This window comes from Heptranchias perlo, chromosome 15 (assembly GCF_035084215.1).
Source record: "Heptranchias perlo isolate sHepPer1 chromosome 15, sHepPer1.hap1, whole genome shotgun sequence".
NCBI classification, from domain to species: Eukaryota; Metazoa; Chordata; class Chondrichthyes; order Hexanchiformes; family Hexanchidae; genus Heptranchias; species Heptranchias perlo.
In genome coordinates, this window is record NC_090339.1 from 4,467,456 (window position 1) to 4,488,849 (window position 21,394).

Sequence of the window (21,394 nt, forward strand, 5' to 3'; positions counted from 1 at the left end):
TTCCTTGAACACAGTGAGTTGTTAGAGCATGGATTGCTTTACCACAGAGGATGGTTGAGGCAGAGCCCATTGCATCTTTTAAGGGAAAATTGCATAAATATTTCAACCAGAGGAAGTTAGAGGGCTGTGGAGAGAATGTGGGATTAGTTTGGATTGCTCCAGCAGAGAACAGACACAGACACGATGGGCCAAATGGCCACGTCCTGCACTGTAAATATCAATGGTATCCCAAATTGTGTATAATGGTAGAAAACTAAGACTGATCTTTGTTTTTGAATTGCATGCAGGCAATTTGTTTCTGCCTGCAGCCTGGCTCTAGATTTAAACGAGCGGCTGATCAAGGAGGATCAGATGGAGTATCACGAAGGGTTAAAGGCAAACTTCAAAGACATGGTCAAGGAGTTGTCAGAAATCACCCATGAACAGGTCAGTGAGCACAGGACCGCTGAGAGCACGAGACACGTGTTGGCTGACTGACTGTATCCCTTTTGTATGGTTTACACCTGCTGTAAAAAAATCTTCAATCGTTAATGTCGGTCTTTATTCTCTGTAATGAATTTTTGCATAGCCGACCTTATCATAAACTGTAAGGTGTTAAGAGATTACGGCCAACAAATTAATCTGAGGACTTTGCCCCACTCTATGTCCCAGGCCTGCACCGTATCCTATCACCAAAAACCTGTGATTTTTACATTATCTTGTTGAACTATTGACCAGTTTGGGAATTCTGGTGCAGTGACCTTGGGGCCCCCGCCACCACCACCATTTTTTAATCTTTTTATTCGTTCATGGGATGTGGGCGTCTCTGGCGAGGCCGGCATTTATTGCCCATCCCTAATTGCCCTTGAGAAGGTGGTGGTGAGCCGCCGCCTTGAACCGCTGCAGTCCATGTGGTGACGGTTCTCCCACAGTGCTGTTAGGAAGGGAGTTCCAGGAATTTGACCCAGCGACGATGAAGGAATGGTGATATATTTCCAAGTCAGGATGGTGTGTGACTTGGAGGGGAACGTGCAGGTGGTGTTGTTCCCATGTGCCTGCTGCTCTTGTCCTTCTAGGTGGTAGAGGTCGCGGGTTTGGGAGGTGCTGTCGAAGAAGCCTTGGTGAGTTGCTGCAGTGCATCCTGTGAATGGTGCACACTGCAGCCACAGTGCGCCAGTGGTGAAGGGAGTGAATGTTTAGGGTGGTGGATGGGGTGCCAATCAAACGGGCTGCTTTGTCCTGGATGGTGTCGAGCTTCTTGAGTGTTGTTGAAGCTGCACTCATCCAAGCAAGTGGAGAGTATTCCATCACACTCCTGACTTGTGCCTTGTAGATTTTGGAAAGCCTTTGGGGAGTCAGGAGGTGAATCACTCGCCGCAGAATACCCAGCCTCTGACCTGCCCTTGTAGCCACAGTATTTATATGGCTGGTCCAGTTAAGTTTCTGGTCAATGGTGACCCCCAGGATGTTGATGGTGGGGGATTCGGCGATGGTAATGCCGTTGAATGTCAAGGGGAGGTGGATAGACTCTCTCTTGTTGGAGATGGTCATTGCCTGGCACTTGTCTGGTGTGAATGTTACTTGCCACTTATCAGCCCAAGCCTGGATGTTGTCCAGGTCTTGCTGCATGCGGGCACGGACTGCTTCATTATCTGAGGGGTTGCGACTGGAACTGAACACTGTGCAGTCATCAGCGAGCATCCCCATTTCTGTCCTTATGATGGAGGGAAGGTCATTGATGAAGCAGCTGAAGATGGTTGGGCCTAGGACACTGCCCTGAGGAACTCCTTCAGCAATGCCCTGGGGCTGAGAAAGTTGGCCTCCAACAACCACTACCATCTTCCTTTGTGCTACCTTCCTGCCTGTGGTCTTAGTTGGGATTCAGGCTTGCTCCCTATACTTTCTACTATAGAGGCAGCTTCCATGGGCAACAACCTGCTCCCTATGATCAGAAACTTAACCGTGCGCATTTAGCATGTGGTGTTTAGCAGAGCAAACAATCATCGCTTTTATTGTAAACTCAGATTTCATGTTTAAAATGTTAACATGGTTCGATAGGGTCGATACGGAGAAACTATTACCTCTAGTGGGGGAATCAAGAATGAGGGCACATAATCTTAAAATTAGAACCAGACCGCACTTTTCCAGGAAGCACTTTTCTCCACAGAGGGTAGTGGGAACCTGGAACTCTCTCCCGCAAAAAGCTCTCTTCACAACCCAACTAAACGCAAATGCCCCTGTGATTCAGAGATTAGGACACACTGTACACGTGCGCGTACCCAAGCATGCACAAACATAAACACCAACACGCACACAAACAAGGAAGCAAGCGCATATACACCATCACAAACATATACAAACATATACACGCATATATACACAAACACATACAAACATATACACGCATATATACACAAACAAATACACATGTGCACACTATACATGTACTTTAATAAAAGAAACAATGTAAGAAGGAATTTTCAAGTTTAAGCTCAAATAATTGTTTTATGTTAGGTCATCAAGCACAAATTAGACGTTACTCATATCATTGGTTTTCAAACCAGGTCCCCAGAACTTGGGTCTCCAAGGGAATCTTAGCAGGTCCATGATGTCATCACAGTTCTGTTGATCTCAGCAGATGTCTGGATGTGCTGACTTCCTAACCTGTTATCTCTTTTGTTCCCCTCCAAGTCACACACCATCCTGACTTGGAAATATATCGCCGTTCCTTCTTCGTCACTGGGTCAAAATCCTGGAACTCCCTTCCTAACAGCACTGTGTGAGAACCGTCACCACACGGACTGCAGCGGTTCAAGAAGGCGGCTCACCACCACCTTCTCAAGGGCAATTAGGGATGGGCAATAGCCCACATCCCATTAATGAATTTTTAAAAAGGGTGGCAATGACAGCACCATTCCCTTACCAGACACTGTCTATTGGGAGGGCTGCAGTCGTGTTATCAACACAGAGTGTTGAGGAAGGTGTTACAGGAAGTACACACTATTTGCAAGACTTTTTGTATCATCAGCAGAAGTCCTTTAATGTGCTCAAAGAGAGTCAGAGGATACATTATTTTGCTCTCCCCTGTGACCATGTACATGTGTCATCTGTTGTAACATGAAAGGTTTAACAACAACAACTTGCATTTATATAGCACCTTTGACACAGTAAAATGTCCCAAGGCGCTTCACAGGAGCGTAATCAGACAGAATTTGACACTGAGCCAAAGAAGGAGATATTAGGATAGTTGACCAAAAGCTTGGTCAAAGAGGTAGGTTTTAAGGAGCATCTTAAAGGAGGAGAGGCGGAGAGGTTTTGGGGAGGGAATGCCAGAGCTTAGGGCCGAGGCAGCTGAAGGCACGGCCGCCAATGGTGGAGCGATGAAAGTCAGAGATGCACAAGGCCAGAATTGAAGGAGCGCAGAGATCTCGGAGGGTTGTAGGGCTGGAAGAGTTACAGAGATAGGGAGGGGCGAGGCCATGGAGGGATTTGAAAACAAGGATGAGAATTTTAAAATCGAGGTGTTGCCGGACCCAGAGGTCAGCGGGCACGGGGGTGACGGGTGAACGGGACTTGGTGCGAGTTACGATATGGGCAGCACAGTTTTGGATGAGCTCAAGTTTAGATGGAAGATGGGAGACCGGCCAGGAGAACATCGGAACAGTTGGGTCTAGAGAAAAACTAAAAGCTTGTTAAGGAGCATTGGGCCGTTAGGGAGTGGGACCTGCCCCGAGTATTGAGCAGGGGAGCAGCTAGACCTAAAAGTCGGGTGGAGGACAAATGCTAAACCCAAAAAGTGGCTTTAAAAAGAAATGGCGGGCTGACCTGGGAGATGTGACTCGGAGGTATGGTAGCACCACATTGGGTTTGGTGCACAGTTTATTAATTAATTACCTGCGGTAACCGTTTACTGGAATGGGTTGATGAATTAATCAAATGTAACGGCTGTTTAATACAACCGCCTTGCCCCAAAATTCACAAATTAAATAAAAGTTGTAAACCCAACGGTGCTCTTCGGAAATGTGACGGGCGATAATGGGAACAAGTGTTACAGTGGTGGTCCAAGTTGAATAAATTAAATAACAGTAGGGCTGCCCCAAGTTTTATCAATGAAATAATAGCAGTGATTTACTAGGATGCTACCGGGACTTGATGGTTTGACTTATAGGGAGAGGTTAGATAGACTGGGACTTTTTTCCCTGGAGAGTAGGAGGTTTAGGGGTGATCTTATAGAAGTCTATAAAATAATGAGGGGCATAGATAAGGTGAGAGGGGAGAGATAAAAAAGGGTCCAGAGGGGCAATTTTTTCACTCAAAGGGTGGTGAGTGTCTGGAGCGAGCTGCCAGAGGCAGTAGTAGAGGCGGGTACAATTTTGTCTTTTAAAAAGCATTTGGACAGTTACATGGGTAAGATGGGTATAGAGGGATATGGGCCAAGTGCAGGCAATTGGGACTAGCTTAGTGGTATAAACTGGGCGACATGGACATGTTGGGCCGAAGGGCCTGTTTCCATGTTGTAAACTTCTATGATTCTATGAGTCTATAATAGCAGTGATGTTTAATCACGAGTGGACAGAGAATAAATTAATTATCCTCAGGAAGGATATATCGGTCTTGGAAGGGGGTCAGCGCAGATTGACCAGAATGATAGGGCGTAGAGGGTTAAATTATGAGGACAGGTTGCATAAACTTGCCTTGTATTCTCTTGAGTTTAGAAGATTAAGGGGTGATGTAATCGAGGTGTTTAGAATGTTAAAAGGATTCGATAAGGTAGATAGAGAGAAACTATTCCCTCTGATGGGGGAATCAAGAACAAGGGGACACTCTGTGTTCAGGAGTGAAATCAGGAAGCACTTCTTCGCACAAAGGATAGTGGAAATCTGGAACCCTTTTTTTTTTCCCCCTGGCTCCCTTCAAAAGGCTGTGGACGCTGAGGGAAAATTGGAGCTTTCAAGACTGAGATCGATAGATTTTTAGGAGCAGGATGATGATTCTTTAAAGTTAATTAACTCGGCTGTGGAGCAGGATGGTTGGGGGGGGGAGGTGGGTGACAATGAAGAGAGTAGGGAAAATCTGAAGGAGCATTGGAGGCAATGCAAGTGGGTGACGGAGCCGGAGCAGCTGCTCCAGGAACGGCTGCGAATGGTGGTTCCTGTTGCCAGAGGCCCCCAGTTACATTCCAGAATTTTCTTCAATCTTCCTCACAGATTCCCTTTTATCTTTGTCAAGAAAGGTAGAGTGGGAACAGAGACAGTAAGCACAGGACTGAGAGAAATCAGTGCAGAGAGAGAGAGAGTCAGGGCCCAGAGAGAGAGAGAGTCAGGGCCCAGAGAGAGAGAGAGTCAGGGCCCAGAGAGAGAGAGAGAGGTCAGAGCCCAGAGCCCAGAGAGAGAGAGAGAGAGAGAGAGAGGGAGGTCAGGGCCCAGAGAGAGAGAGAGAGAGAGTCAGGGCCCAGAGCCCAGAGAGAGAGAGAGAGGGAGGTCAGGGCCCAGAGCCCAGAGAGAGAGAGGTCAGAGCCCAGAGAGAGAGAGAGAGAGAGAGAGAGAGGGGTCAGGGCCCAGAGCCCAGAGAGAGAGAGGGAGGTCAGGGCCCTGAGAGTGAGAGAGTGAGAGAGTGGTCAGGGCCCAGAGAGAGAGAGAGAGAGAGAGAGAGGTCAGGGCCCAGAGAGAGAGAGAGAGAGAGAGAGAGAGGTCAGGGCCCAGAGAGAGAGAGAGAGAGGTCAGGGGCCCAGAGAGAGAGAGAGAGAGGTCAGGGCCCAGAGAGAGAGAGAGAGAGGTCAGGGCCCAGAGAGAGAGAGCGGGAGGTCAGGGCCCAGAGAGAGAGAGAGAGAGAGAGAGAGGTCAGGGCCCAGAGAGAGAGAGAGAGAGAGGTCAGGGCCCAGAGAGAGAGAGAGAGAGAGAGAGAGAGAGGTCAGGGCCCAGAGAGAGAGAGAGAGGTCAGGGCCCAGAGAGAGAGAGAGAGGTCAGGGCCCAGAGAGAGAGAGAGAGGTCAGGGCCCAGAGAGAGAGAGAGAGGTCAGGGCCCAGAGAGAGAGAGAGAGGTCAGGGCCCAGAGAGAGAGAGGTCAGGGCCCAGAGCCCAGAGAGAGAGAGAGTGTGAGGTCAGGGCCCAGAGAGAGAGAGAGAGAGAGAGAGAGAGAGGTCAGGGCCCAGAGAGAGAGAGAGAGAGAGGTCAGGGCCCAGAGCCCAGAGCCCAGAGAGAGAGAGTGAGAGAGAGAGAGGGAGGTCAGGGCCCAGAGAGTGAGAGAGAGAGAGGGAGGTCAGGGCCCAGAGAGAGGGAGGTCAGGGCCCAGAGAGAGAGAGTGAGAGGTCAGGGCGCAGAGCCCAGAGAGAGAGAGAGAGAGCAGGAGAGGTCAGGGCCCAGAGAGAGAGAGCGGGAGGTCAGGGCCCAGAGAGAGAGAGAGAGAGAGAGAGGTCAGGGCCCAGAGGAGAGAGAGAGAGAGAGAGAGGTCAGGGCCCAGAGAGAGGGAGAGAGAGAGGTCAGGGCCCAGAGAGAGAGAGAGCGGGAGGTCAGGGCCCAGAGAGAGAGAGAGCGGGAGGTCAGGCCCAGAGAGAGGGAGAGAGAGAGGTCAGGGCCCAGAGAGAGAGAGAGCGGGAGGTCAGGGCCCAGAGAGAGGGAGAGAGAGAGGTCAGGGCCCAGAGAGAGAGAGAGCGGGAGGTCAGGGCCCAGAGAGAGAGAGAGGAGAGAGAGGTCAGGGCCCAGAGAGAGAGAGAGAGGTCAGGGCCCAGAGAGAGAGAGAGGTCAGGGCCCAGAGAGAGAGGGAGGTCAGGGCCCAGAGAGAGAGAGAGAGGTCAGGGCCCAGAGAGAGAGAGAGAGAGGTCAGGGCCCAGAGAGAGAGAGGTCAGGGCCCAGAGAGAGAGAGAGAGGTCAGGGCCCAGAGAGAGAGAGAGAGAGGTCAGGGCCCAGAGAGAGAGAGAGGTCAGGGCCCAGAGAGAGAGAGAGGTCAGGGCCCAGAGAGAGAGAGAGAGGTCAGGGCCCAGAGAGAGAGAGAGAGGTCAGGGCCCAGAGAGAGAGAGAGAGGTCAGGGCCCAGAGAGAGAGAGAGAGGTCAGGGCCCAGAGAGAGAGAGAGAGAGGTCAGGGCCCAGAGAGAGAGAGAGAGAGAGAGGTCAGGGCCCAGAGAGAGAGAGAGAGAGGTCAGGGCCCAGAGAGAGAGAGAGAGGTCAGGGCCCAGAGAGAGAGAGAGAGAGGGTCAGGGCCCAGAGAGAGAGAGAGAGAGAGAGGTCAGGGCCCAGAGAGAGAGAGAGAGAGAGAGAGGTCAGGGCCCAGAGAGAGAGAGAGAGAGAGAGAGAGGTCAGGGCCCAGAGAGAGAGAGAGAGAGAGAGAGAGGTCAGGGCCCAGAGAGAGAGAGAGAGAGAGTGAGGTCAGGGCCCAGAGAGAGAGAGAGAGAGAGAGAGAGTGAGGTCAGGGCCCAGAGAGAGAGAGAGAGAGAGAGAGTGTGAGGTCAGGGCCCAGAGAGAGAGAGAGAGAGAGTGAGGTCAAGGCCCAGAGAGAGAGAGAGAGAGAGTGAGGTCAGGGCCCAGAGAGAGAGAGAGAGAGAGAGAGTGTGAGGTCAGGGCCCAGAGAGAGAGAGAGAGAGAGTGAGGTCAGGGCCCAGAGAGAGAGAGAGAGAGTGAGGTCAGGGCCCAGAGAGAGAGAGAGAGAGAGAGGTCAGGGCCCAGAGAGAGAGAGAGAGAGAGAGGTAGGTCAGGGCCGGGGCCCAGAGAGAGGGGGGGGGGGTCGGGGCCCAGAGAGAGAGAGGGGGGGGGGGTCGGGGCCCAGAGAGAGAGAGGGGGGGGGTCGGGGCCCAGAGAGAGAGAGGGGGGGGTCGGGGCCCAGAGAGAGAGAGGGGGGGGGTCGGGGCCCAGAGAGAGAGAGGGGGGGGGTCGGGGCCCAGAGAGAGAGAGGGGGGGGGTCGGGGCCCAGAGAGAGAGAGGGGGGGGGGTCGGGGCCCAGAGAGAGAGAGGGGGGGGGTCGGGGCCCAGAGAGAGAGAGGGGGGGGTCGGGGCCCAGAGAGAGAGAGGGGGGGTCAGGGCCCAGAGAGAGAGAGTGGGAGGTCGGGGCCCAGAGAGAGAGAGAGAGGGAGAAATTGGGGAAGACCAAGGGAGAGAGATCGGGACATGCTTCAGGAGCAGAATATATATGGGTTACGCAGGGTGATAAGTGTGATGTGATTCAGGAAGTGAGAGGTATTTAAGGATGTGGCAGAAAGAACAGGTAGTGTTGGTAACCCGCAGAAACTGAAGCGGTCGCTGCAGGATAGATTGTCTGCGATCATATTGATGTCAACGTCTAACCTGAGGGCAACTCCGGACATACCCAAGAAAATGGCAAGGGGAAGGCAACAGACATATTTTTTCGAGCATGTCTTTGTTAGCCCGACAAAATGGGCTTCTCCAGCTTAACCATGCCTGTGTTCTATCTTTCTCCTTCAAGAGCTAACTGCCTAGCTGTGCTGTACCTCTTCAAATATTTTATCCAATTCCCTTTTGAAAGTTACTATTGAATCTGCTTCCACCACCCAGATCATAACAATTCGCTGCGCAAAAAAGAATTTCTGACCATCTTCCCTCTGGTTCTTTTGTCAATTATCTTATATCTGTGTCCTCTGGTTACCGACCCTTCTGCCACTGGGAGCAGTTTCTCCCTATCTATTCTATCAAAACCCCAAATAATTTTTTACACCTCCAATAAATCTCCCCTTAACCTTCTCTGCTCTAAGGAGAACAATCCCAGCTTCTCCAGTCTCTCCACATAATTGAAGTCCTTCATTACTGGTACCATTCTAGTAAATCTCCTCTGCACCCTCTCTAAGGTGTGCTACACCTTTGGTTCAGTTGGCACTTTGAAAGTAGCAACGCAGTGACGGTGCTGATTCCAAGGTATATATGTGCGACACACACACACTGCAGCCAGTTACTGATTTCAAAACAACTGGTACTTGCACATTCTGCTTTTTAGTTAACACATCAAGGCAGCATTTGACCGAGTGTGGCACCAAGGAGCCCTAGTAAAATTGAAGTCCATGGGAATCAGGGGGAAAACTCTCCAGTGGCTGGAGTCATACCTAGCACAAAGGAAGATGGTAGTGGTTGTTGGAGGCCAATCATCTCAGCCCCAGGGCATTGCTGCAGGAGTTCCTCAGGGCAGTGTCCTAGGCCCAACCATCTTCAGCTGCTTCAACAATGACCTTCCCTCCATCATAAGGTCAGAAATGGGGATGTTCGCTGATGATTGCACAGTGTTCAGTTCCATTCGCAACCCCTCAGATAATGAAGCAGTCCGAGCCTGCATGCAGCAAGACCTGGACAACATCCAGGCTTGGGCTGATAAGTGGCAAGTAACATTCGCGCCATATAAGTGCCAGGCAATGACCATCTCCAACAAGAGAGTGTCTAACCACCTCCCCTTGACATTCAACGGCATTACCATCGCCGAATCCCCCTCCATCAACATCCTGGGGGTCACCATTGACCAGAAACTTAACTGGACCAGCCATATAAATACTGTGGCTACGAGAGCAGGTCAGAGGCTGGGTATTCTGCGGCGAGTGACTCACCTCCTGACTCCCCAAAGCCTTTCCACCATCTACAAGGCACAAGTCAGGAGTGTGATGGAATACTCTCCACTTGCCTGGATGAGTGCAGCTCCAACAACACTCAAGAAGCTCGACACCATCCAAGATAAAGCAGCACGCTTGATTGGCACCCCATCCACCACCCTAAACATTCACTCCCTTCACCACCGGCGCACTGTGGCTGCAGTGTGTACCATCCACAGGATGCACTGCAGCAACTCGCCAAGGCTTCTTCGACAGCACCTCCCAAACCCGCGACCTCTACCACCTAGAAGGACAAGGGCAGCAGGCGCATGGGAACAACACCACCTGCACGTTCCCCACCAAGTCACACACCATCCCGACTTGGAAATATATCGCCGTTCCTTCATTGTCGCTGGGTCAAAATCCTGGAACTCCCTTCCTAACAGCACTGTGGGAGAACCGTCACCACACGGACTGCAGCGGTTCAAGAAGGCGGCTCACCACCACCTTCTCGAGGGCAACTAGGGATGGGCAATAAATGCCGGCCTTGCCAGCGACGCCCACATCCCGTGAACGAATAAAAAAAAATTTTAAAAAAAAACGTTTTATTGAATTGAACTTTTTAAATGATTATTCTGATTTATATTACTTTCATTTATCAGGCAGTTTTATGCTTTCTCCAAAATCGGAGACCCTCACCCACTGTGGGGAAGAGGGCAGTTCAAGTGGCCATATTGCTTTGTAGCCACCGTAGGTGACATTTCCTGATCAGATGGCTGCTGGGGGAGGGCGAGGTGCACATATCGGATCCTACAATACCTCGCTGGGATGTAACCTGTTGCATCCATTTTCTGCCAATCCAATTTCAAGCTGGTCCTGGCAGATTTCATTGGAATGTGACAACAATAATTTGCAATGCGCAAGAGGCCAGATTTTGGAGCGCAGTGTTGAGATTGGGTACCCGTTTTGTGGGCACTCAGCGCTCGGTTACCCTTCCAACAATTCGCTTGGCAGAGCCAATTGGGTATAACAAGGCCTTATTATAACCGCAGAATCATCAATACACACAGTATTTAAACGACAACAACAGAATACAAGGTTGGTATTACCCAGTTCCAAGTCTCCTGGACAGCAGCATAGCACGGTAGTACTCGTTCTCTGCTGTGATCAGATCCTTTTGTGCTTTTTTAATTTATACCTTTCCCTATACTTTTGTTGGCTACGCCAACATTAGCTGAAACTCATCTAATTTGCGCAGACTGAGTGTCTTTGCCCGATTTGGCTTTAATTAGCTTATTTCCTACAAAGATTGCTGTGTCCTTGTTTAGAGTGAAGTATGACTTCCTTGTACTTGATTGATCTTTGTAAGGAATCTAACAACACCAGGTTATAGTCCAACAGTTTTATTTGAAAATCACAAGCTTTCGGAGGCTTTCTCCTTGGTCAGGTGAGTGTGAAGGTTACCGCATATATAGTCAGAGAACAATGCCTGGTGATTACAGATAATCTTTCCAACTTCCCGTTGTCAAGGCAATCAGACCGAGAGACAGTACATACAGGACTACTGAATATACAAACGGTCCGAACCCAAAGACAGAGACGGAGAGGAACATCCGAAAGGAAGAGAAAGAGAGAGAATGACCAGTTGTATTAAAAACAGATAACTTTTTTTCGCTGGTGGGGTTACGTGTAGCGTGACATGAACCCAAGATCCCGGTTGAGGCCGTCCTCATGGGTGCAGAACTTGGCTATCAATTTCTGCTCGACGATTTTGCGTTGTCGTGTGTCTCGAAGGCCGCCTTGTAGAACGCTTACCCGAAGATCGGTGGCTGAATGTCCTTGACTGCTGAAGTGTTCCCCGACTGGGAGGGAACCCTCCTGTCTGGCAATTGTTGCGCGGTGTCCGTTCATCCGTTGTCGCAGCGTCTGCATGGTCTCGCCAATGTACCATGCTCCGGGGCATCCTTTCCTGCAACGTATGAGGTAGACAACGTTGGCCGAGTCACAGGAGTATGAACCATGTACCTGGTGGGTGGTGTCCTCTCGTGTGATGGTGGTATCTGTGTCGATGATCTGGCATGTCTTGCAGAGGTTGCCGTGGCAGGGTTGTGTGGTGTCGTGGACACTGTTCTCCTGAAAGCTGGGTAATTTGCTGCGAACGATGGTCTGTTTGAGGTTAGGTGGCTGTTTGAAGGCGAGTAGTGGAGGTGTGGGGATGGCCTTAGTGAGGTGTTCGTCGTCATCGATGACATGTTGAAGGCTGCGGAGAACATGGCGTAGTTTCTCCGCTCCGGAGAAGAAGGGTACTCTGTTGGTTGCGTCCCGTGTTTGTCTTCTGAGGAGGTCTATTGCAAAGAAGCATACCGACAGTTGGACAACCAGGAACACTACAGACGGTTACCCGCAGATCCGACCAAAGAACACACCCACCAGCTCAACAAACTGATCAAGACCTTCGATCCAGACCTTCTACTGCCTCCCAAAGATATACAAAGCCAACACACCTGGACGTCCTATCTTATCAGGCAATGGAACCCTGTGTGAGAACCTCTCTGGATACGTCGAGGGCATCCTGAAACCCATCGTACAGGGTACCCCCAGCTTCTGTCGCGACACTGCAGACTTCCTACAAAAACTCAGCACCCACGGACCAGTTGAACCAGGAACACTTCTCACCACGATGGACGTCTCGGCACTCTACACCAGTATCCCCCACGATGACGGCATCGCTGCAACAGCCTCAGTACTCAACACCAACAACAGCCAATCTCCAGACGCCATCCTACAACTCATCCGCTTCATCCTGGATCACAATGTCTTCACCTTCGATAACCAGTTCTTTACCCAAACACACGGAACAGCCATGGGGACCAAATTCGCACCCCAATACGCCAATATTTTCATGCACAAGTTCGAGCACGACTTCTTCACTGCACAGGACCTCCAACCAACACTATACACCAGATACATCGACGACATTTTCTTCCTTTGGACCCACGGCGAAGAATCATTGAAGAGACTACACGATAACATCAACAGGTTCCATCCCACCATCAAACTCACCATGGACTACTCCTCAGAATCAGTTTCTTTCTTGGACACACTAATCTCCATCAAAGACGGGCACCTCAGCACCTCACTCTACCGCAAGCCCACGGACAACCTCACGATGCTCCACTTTTCCAGCTTCCACCCTAACCACGGTCAAAGAGGCCATCCCCTATGGACAGGCCCTGCAAATACACAGGGTCTGCTCAGACGAGGAGGAACGCTGAAAGACGCCCTAGTAAGAACGGGATATGACGCTCGACTCGTCGATCGACAGTTCCGACGGGCCACAGCGAAAAATCGCATCGACCTCCTCAGAAGACAAACACGGGATGCAACCAACAGAGTACCCTTCATCGTCCAGTACTTCCCCGGAGCGGAGAAACTACGCCATGTACTCCGCAGCCTTCAACATGTCATCGATGACGACGAACACCTCGCTAAGGCCATCCCCACGCCTCCACTACTCGCCTTCAAACAGCCACCCAACCTCAAACAAACCATCGTTCGCAGCAAATTACCTAGCTTTCAGGAGAACAGCGTCCACGACACCACACAACCCTGCCACGGTAACCTCTGCAAGACATGCCAGATCATCGACACAGATACCACCATCACACGAGAGGACACCACCCACCAGGTACATGGTTCATACTCCTGTGACTCGGCCAACGTTGTCTACCTCATACATTGCAGGAAAGGATGCCCCAGAGCATGGTACATTGGCGAGACCATGCAGACACTGCGACAACGGATGAACGGACACTGCACAACAATCGCCAGACAGGAGGGTTCCCTCCCAGTCGGGGAACACTTCAGCAGTCAAGGACATTCAGCCACCGATCTTCGGGTAAGCGTTCTCCAAGGCGGCCTTCGAGACACATGACAACGCAAAATCGTCGAGCAGAAATTGATAGCCAAGTTCCGCACCCATGTGGACGGCCTCAACCGGGATCTTGGGTTTAGGTCACACTACACGTAACCCCACCAGCGAAAAAAGAGTTATCTGTTTTTAATACAACTGGTCATTCTCTCTCTTTCTCTTCCTTTCGGATGTTTCTCTCTGTCTTTGGGTTCGGAACGTTTGTTGTTTCAGTAGTCCTGTATGTACTGTTTCTCTGTCTGATTGCCTTGACAACGGGTAGTTGGAAAGATTATCTGTAATCACCAGGCATTGTTCTATGACTATATATGCGGTAACCTTCAAGGAATCCCACACTCACCTGACGAAGGAGAAAGCCTCCGAAAGCTTATGATTTTCAAATAAAACTGTTGGACTATAACCTGGTGTTGTAAGATTCCTTACATTTGTCATACCCAGTCCATCACTGGCATCTCCACATCTTGATTGACCTTTGTTTGTTGATTATCAAGTAACAAGGTCAAAGGTCCCTAAAGTAATCAGTTAACAGGATGATCTTTATTTCCCTTGTTTGATAAGACTGAGCTGGTCAAAACTACTACTTATACTTTCCCTGGCAAATATGTGGTCTCAAGTGACACCATTAGCATCTACGCAATCAAGTTAGTTGCTTGGCACCGACACATTTTGACTTCTTTGATCTGATAATTACTGTGTACGGGACACGCATTGCCGACAATTGCTTTGCACAGACCGGCCATCTTGACGACATCTGTTCCCTGATCAATAGAGATCTCTTATCAGCAGTATTGCCAGTTCTTGTTTTTTTCAATATTCATTCTTTCATTTGATCCTTTGTGCGCTGGGCACTTTTTAGTATAAGCTAACTTTTATTCATTTACAGTATTATCTTACAGCAGATATCTCGGAGAGCTGTAGGGCTGGAGGAGGTTACAGAGATAGGGCGGGGCGAGACCATTATTTGAGGTTCTTTACACAGTTCAGGTCGGCCTGTATTTTGCTTAAGATAAAAGCTGTTAATTGTGAACTACTGGTAATGCAAAGCAGCTCTTCATATGCTGATGGTTCCAGGTGACCAAGAAATGACCTCGACCCTGAACAATAGCTTCAGTGTTAAAGTGCACCATGTGTTTTGCATATAGTTCTCTCCACGTACCGTATTTTGATCTGATGACAATGTTGCATTTGTTCAGATAAACAGAATGCTATGTAGAAATTATATTCCCAAATATTTTATACGACCCATTTATTTAATGTGTCTTGAATGTTTAACGGCAAACTGTTTTCAACATGTATTAAAAACACTTGAATCTTGGACAAGATTTCTTAACCAAGAAACCTGAAATAATAAAGCAAGGATATTGGTTCCTGAACAGAAATAGTCAGTGATTTGCTGAAGGTAATGATAGGACACTTTTTTATTTGCTCTTGATGTGTGGGTGCCACTGGCAAGGCCGACATTTATTGCCCATCTCTAGTTGCCCTGAGAAGGTGGTGGTGAGTCACTTTCTCCTTGAACCGCTGCAGTCCGTGTGGTGAAGATGCTCCCACAATGCTGTTAGGTAGAAAATTCCAGGACTTTGACCCAGCGAAAATGAAGGAACGGCGATATATGTCCAAGTCAAGATGGTTTGTGCATTGGAGGGGAACCTGGAGGTGATGGTATTCCCATGACATTGCTGCTCTTATCCTTCCTGGTAGAGGCCACAGGAGAGACAGATGTTATCAAAATAACTTTGGTGAATTGCTGCAGTGCACTGTTGGTGGAGGGGGTGGATATTGAGTCCAGTACCAGGGGTGCCATCCAAGCAAAATGTTCTGTCCCGGATGGTGTCGAGCTTCTTGTGTTCTTGTGGCTGCACCCATCCAGGTGAGTGGTGAATATTTCATCACACTCCTGAGCTAGGTCTTGTAAATGGTGGGAGAGGTGTTGAGAGGTCAGGAGGCGAGCCATTCATCAGAGTACCCAGTCTCTGCCCAGCTCTTGTAGCCACAGTGTTGATCTGGCTGGACCAGTTGAGCTTCTGGTCAGTGATGACCCCCAAGATGTTGGTGGTGGGCTCAGTGATGGTGGTACAATTGAAGATCAAGGTGAGATGGCTTGGCTTTCCCTTGATGGAGATGGTCATTGCCCGCCACTTATGTGGGGGAAATGTTACCTGCCAATTGTGGATGTTGTCCAGGTTCTGCCTTAGGCTGGCATGGGCTGGTTCATTATTGGAAGAGTTGTGAATGGAGCTGAACTCAGTGGAATCGTCAATGAACAGTAAGCACTGCTGACCTTATGATGGATTGAAGGTCATTGATGAAGCAGCTGAAGATGGTTGGACTGAGGAGTCACCTGGTAAATCTGCTCGTGTGTAATTGGATTGCCATCCAGACCTTCTGCAGACTATATGCATTCTGACCGATCACGAACTCTATCCAAAGCCGGAGTCCCTGATAGCTCAGAATGTATATGGTTTGCAGAAAGGATGAATCTCACGGCCTGTTTGGTTTTCCCATTCCATGCTTTCTCACATTTCAAAGGCCCAGTTTCAGACCCTAGCCTTAACTGTCAGTCAAAATGACTGTTCTATGATTTGGAGTTCTATAGCCACACAGGAGCTGGACCTCTTTCCAGACTCCAACAACAACAACAACAACTTGCATTTATATAGCACCTTTAACGTAGCGAAATGTCCCAAGCGCTTTACAAGATCATATTCAGACAAATTTTGACACCGAGCCACGTAAGGGGATTTTAGGACAGGTGACCAAAAGCTTGGTCAAAGAGAAGAGAGAGGTGAAGAAGCGGAGAGGTCTCGGGATGGAATTCCAGTGCTTATGGCCTAAGGGTGGCTGAAGGCACGGCCATCAATGAGGGGGCGAAGGAAATCGGGGGATGCGCAAGAGGCCAGAATTGGAGGAGAGCAGAGACCTCGGAGGGTTGTAAGGCTGGAGGAGGTATACAGAGATAGGGAGGGGCGAGGCCATTGGGCGAATTGAACACAAGGATGAGAATTTGAAAATCGCTGGACCCCCTCACTATGCCATTTGTGAAGCCACTGATGTGATCCCAAAATATTTCTGGTTGGTCCAATGTAGAATTCAAGGGATGTCTTGCAAATCCTGATTGTTTAGAGATCAAAATGGACATGAAATTTAAACCGAGAGAAGATGCCTTGTTGCATGTTGACGTGAAGGAGAAAAGCAGCTTGTGGTTTCACTATCTGAACGTTGATACAGGCACAGATCTGAAGTGTTGGGATTTAATTCTCACACTGGTTCTTTGTGCGTAGGATGTACGTGTGATGAAATGGCAGAAATACCAAGAAATCTGCTCATTTCCTTTTGTGCAGAGGCACAGATAAAAGCTTTCTAGTGGTATCAGCAGCTATGGATCAGGAAGTACATGAGTAAACTGTGGGTTGGGTACAGCATGGGCACCATGTGGCTCATCGCAGAACATTTACTTAGTATCAAGTCACTTGAATGAGGACCTGTCCAAAATTTGAAACCCTTCGGCAGGGGTGGTTGAAGGCAAACTACACCGAATTTTGTATGGAGCAATGGTGGGTAAATGGAGTTGAGGTACAGATCAGCCATGATCGAATAGGATGGAGGAACAGATGCGATGGGCTGAATGGCCTACTCCTGTCCCTAGAACCGTGTATTTACAAACGTATTTTCACTGATTATTCCTTGTACTTTAATAACTTTGTCATTCTTCGTTCAGCTGCTTCCAATGTGTGATATTTATTAACCTTTTGCTCTCTCCCTTTATTTCAAACATGCCTCTTTATTATGAAGTTCTGAAGACTTTAATGGGTAAATGCACTTCACAATTTATGCTTCAAAACTACATGTCTATGTAAAAGCCTGGGTCTAGATGGAGAGAGATTTGGACACACACACTCCCCTATTAATAGATGGGAACCTTTGGGTTGGGCGCATCTGAGTTTCTCAAGAGATGCTGCCCGCAGGCTCAGCTCGCGAACTAGTGAGAGCTCGTAAAATCCCCCCTCAAACGTGTGGCCATTCCCCTCTCTCACCTGGACCCTCAACCGTTTCAGAATTCCCCTTTTTGAATAAAATACCTGTGTGTATGTTGTCCTGTCCCCCGTCCCCCTTTTCCCCCCTCCAAATGACTCGCTACACAGGAGCGAGAACTCCTGCGATACTAGAGACCTGCTGAATCTCGGTGACCATTCCTGATCCTTCCCCGATGTGAACATGGTATTTTCTAACCAGGGCTGAAAGCTTCTCTAAAGCCATGACACTAATCTTTATAATGCTTGCGTATTTCAGTATCTTGTTTTGTTTGAAATATTACTGTGTCCCTAGTAGCTGTGATTTTTATTTTTTTTTACCTCTTCTGATTCTCCAGTTTTTGACAGACGACGACTTGGTGAAGTCCCAGCTGAGGAACTCGCTTCACGTTTTCAGCGCCATCAGTGGGACGGCCCCCAGTACAGCTCTTCACGGTCCCCCTGCCTTCCTCTCGACACTTTGATAGCTCAGCACTGAGGGAGGAGGAGGAGGAGGAGGAGGGCGCTCGGACGCTTTGTTTTTCATTGGTCCTCAGGAAGGTTTGATTATCCCAGGGGAGGAGACTGTTAGCTCAGACCGATGGACACCGCAACGCAAGAGATCAGGCACCGTACAGCCGCCTCGAGTGAGATGACCACTGTCCACTCCGATTGCAGCAACTGCTCGTCTCGCTCCTGAAGGAAGCCCTTTTCGCAATCACTTTCGAAAGAAGCCGCTCTGTTGTTGACAGGCCTGAGTTTTACCAAGCAGTGCCATTCTTGCATTCTAAAGAGTACTATTATCAGTAACCGCACGACTGCCTAAGCAGGGCATGTGATGCACGGAATTATAGATTCGAAACGTTTGGACCAGTCTGAAAAGCCGAATTTTGTTTTCGCAAATTGGATGCTAAAACCGCGCTTCAAAATTGCCAATTGTTCTCCAGTTGTACAGTATGGATAAGAGTGTATAAAATGGAAATAGTACATCTTAGCTCTGTGCATCGCATTGTCATCTCAAAGTATTGTACATTTAAAATGTAACTACGAGTGGCCTTACACTGCGATTGCTTGTGTACAAAAAAATCCTTAAATATATTGGATGTTTTATATATTTCAAATGGAATTTTTTTATTTTGTGTTGGGGGAGGGAGGTGAGGAGTTTCCTAACTAATTGAAGAGCAGACCATTCAATCAAAGTGCTTCAGACGCTTAGGTTTTCAGTGTCGAGCGTGCTGCTTTTCAGGCCATCGAGCGGCCTAGCTGGCTTTGGTCGTGTTGCGGCACTTACCAGAGAGAACCGCCTGAAAGTTGTCATCTTCCTGGCAGAGGCTGTCCAATCCGTGGAGCATCTTGTGAACCATTGCTCAGTAAGATCTTCCCCCAGCGGAATAGCTTCAATTCCCTCCGTCTCACCAGAAACCATTGAGCAGATGAGGAACTTGGACGTCAACATGTGATGTTGCTGTTCAAGCCGCCGTGCTGAAGAAGTCATGAACCGTCGCGGTCTAAACAAATAATTTGCCACATTCTGTCCGCAGTATTAAACTTTCCCTTAAGGAAAATCAGGAACTGAAATTACGGTGTGGGGATATTAGCATCTGAGTGGTTTTCTGGGGCATTGGAGAGAACTCCCCTGTTCATCTTTGAACAGCGCTGTAGGATCTCTTACATCCACCTGATAAACCGAGGCCCCATCTGTTCTAACAACACCTCCGACAGTGCAGCACTCCCTCAGTACTGCACTGGAGTGTCAGCCTGGATTATGTGCTCAAGTCTCTGGAGTGGGACTTGAACCCACAACCTTCTGACTCAGAGGCAAGAGTGTTACCAACTGAGCCACTACTGACATTTGTTTCGCCCTTCCTCCTCGGCCCAGAATACTGGGTCCAATTGTAATGCTTCTGTCACTGAGAGCACCTAACTCAACTAGTGTTACCTACTCTGCTCCAGCGTACTCTGGAGGTTTGATCACATGGCCTGCAAATGCCCCGCCCAGTCAATCAGTCTTCATCCCCCCCCATCGTCAATATTTTTACAACTAGTAAACAAAAATGTTCAAAGCAAATTTAAGAAACACACAATTTGTTTTAATGCTCCCTTTGATATTTCTCCCGGGTTATTCACAGCAGTGTCCAGGAGATTAATCTTAAATTCCTGGAGACTCCAGGACAATCCTGGAGAGTTTCCAATCCTAACTTCAACACAGGCCAAGAATTGAAGCTGGGACCTGCTGCTTTGTGTGGCACGGTACTCTCCAGACCATTGTGTCTGTATTTGTTGGTGTTTAGCACAGTATTTTCCCTGGTTACTGATCGGACATTCCCCTGAGGAGGTACTATAAACAACGAAACCACCAGGTGATGGGTCTGAAGTGGATCCTCAGCACAAGGCAGAAGCTGTACAAAATGGAGATCAGTCTTCCCACAGTTAAAGATTTTCCTCAAAACAAAAGAGCAGCTCAGGAAAATATTAACATCCAAACTGTAGCAGTTACTTGATCGTTAATACAATGATAAACAAAAGGGCTTCTCATCAACTGTTAAATACCAAGATTTGCATATTGATAGAAAGAATGAGCAACATAGGTGTGCAATTAAGGGAATAGAATAAGCACCAGGAGTTTGGGGGAGGATAACAGGCTCGGCACTTTCAATGTGGACACGCTGTTAAAAAATCAAATGCAGTGCTGGGGTACATAGGAACAGGAGGAGGCCATTCAGCCCCTCGAACCTGCTCCACCATTCAATTAGACCATGGCTGATCTGTACCTCAACTCCATTTACCCACCTTTGCTCCATATCCCTTGATACCCTTACCCAACAAAAATCTATCGATCTCAGTCTCAAAGGCTCCAATTGTCCCCCAGCATCCACAGCCTTTTGGGGGAGAGAGTTCCAGATTTCCCACTACCCTTTGTGTGAAAAAATGCTTCCTGATTTCACTCCTGAATGGCCTAGCTCTAATTTTAAGGTGATGCCCCCTTGTTCTTGATTGCCCATCAGAGGAAATAGTTTCTCCACATCTAGCCTATCGAATCCTATCAACATTTTAAACACCTCGGTCAGATCACCCCTCAATCTCCTGTACTCAAGGGTCATCTCCTATACAATGGGATTAGACAAAGCCAACATGGATTTATGAAAGGGAAATGGTGTTTGACAAACCTACTGGAGTTTTTTGAGGATGTAACTGGTAGAATAGATAAGGGAGAACCAGTGGATGTGGTTTATTTGGATTTTCAGAAGGCCTTTGATAAAGTCCCACATAAGAGGTTAGTGTGCAAAATTAAAGCACATGGGATTGGGGGTAATATACTGGGATGGATTGAAAATTGGTTAACAGACAGGAAATAGAGATTAGGAATAAATGGGTCTTTTTCGGGGTGGCAGGCAGTGACTAGTGGGGTACCGCAGGGATTAGTGCTTGGGCCCCAGCTATTCACAATATATATCAATGATTTGGATGAGAGAACCAAATGTAATATTTCCAAGTTTGCTGATGACACAAAACTAGGTGGGATCGTGAGTTGTGAGGAGGATGCAAAGAGGCTTCAAGGCAATTTAGACAAGTTGAGTGAGTGGGCAGATACATGGCAGATGCAGTATAATGTGGATAAATGTGAAGTTATCCACTTCGGGAGAAAAAACAGAAAGGCAGAGTATTATTTAAATGGTAATAGATTGGGAAATGTTGATGTACAAAAGGACCTGGGTGTCCTTGTACACCAGTCACTGAAAGCAAACATACAGGTGCAGCAAGCAGATAGGAAGGCAAATGGTATGTTGGCCTTCATTGCAAGAGAAGTTGAGTACAGGAGCAAGGATTTCTTACTGCAGTTATACAGGGCCTTGGTGAGACCACACCTGGAGTGCAGTTTTGGTCTCCTTACCTAAGAAAGGATATACTTGCCATAGAGGGAGTGCAGCGAAGGTTCACCAGACTGATTCCTGGGATG

The 21,394-nt window shown here is 48.6% G+C and overlaps 1 protein-coding gene across 1 annotated transcript in view; it reads left to right on the forward strand.

The window, feature by feature from the left end:
• Positions 1-18,557, forward strand: part of dock11 (dedicator of cytokinesis 11) — a 273,861-nt gene extending 255,304 nt beyond the window's left edge. Inside the window, exons 52-53 of the mRNA XM_067996777.1 lie at positions 288-426; positions 17,796-18,557. Coding sequence (XP_067852878.1) covers positions 288-426; positions 17,796-17,921 — 265 coding nt within the window. The 3' untranslated portion in view covers positions 17,922-18,557. The remainder of the gene's footprint in view (positions 1-287; positions 427-17,795) is intronic.
• Positions 18,558-21,394: the final 2,837 nt, after the last annotated feature.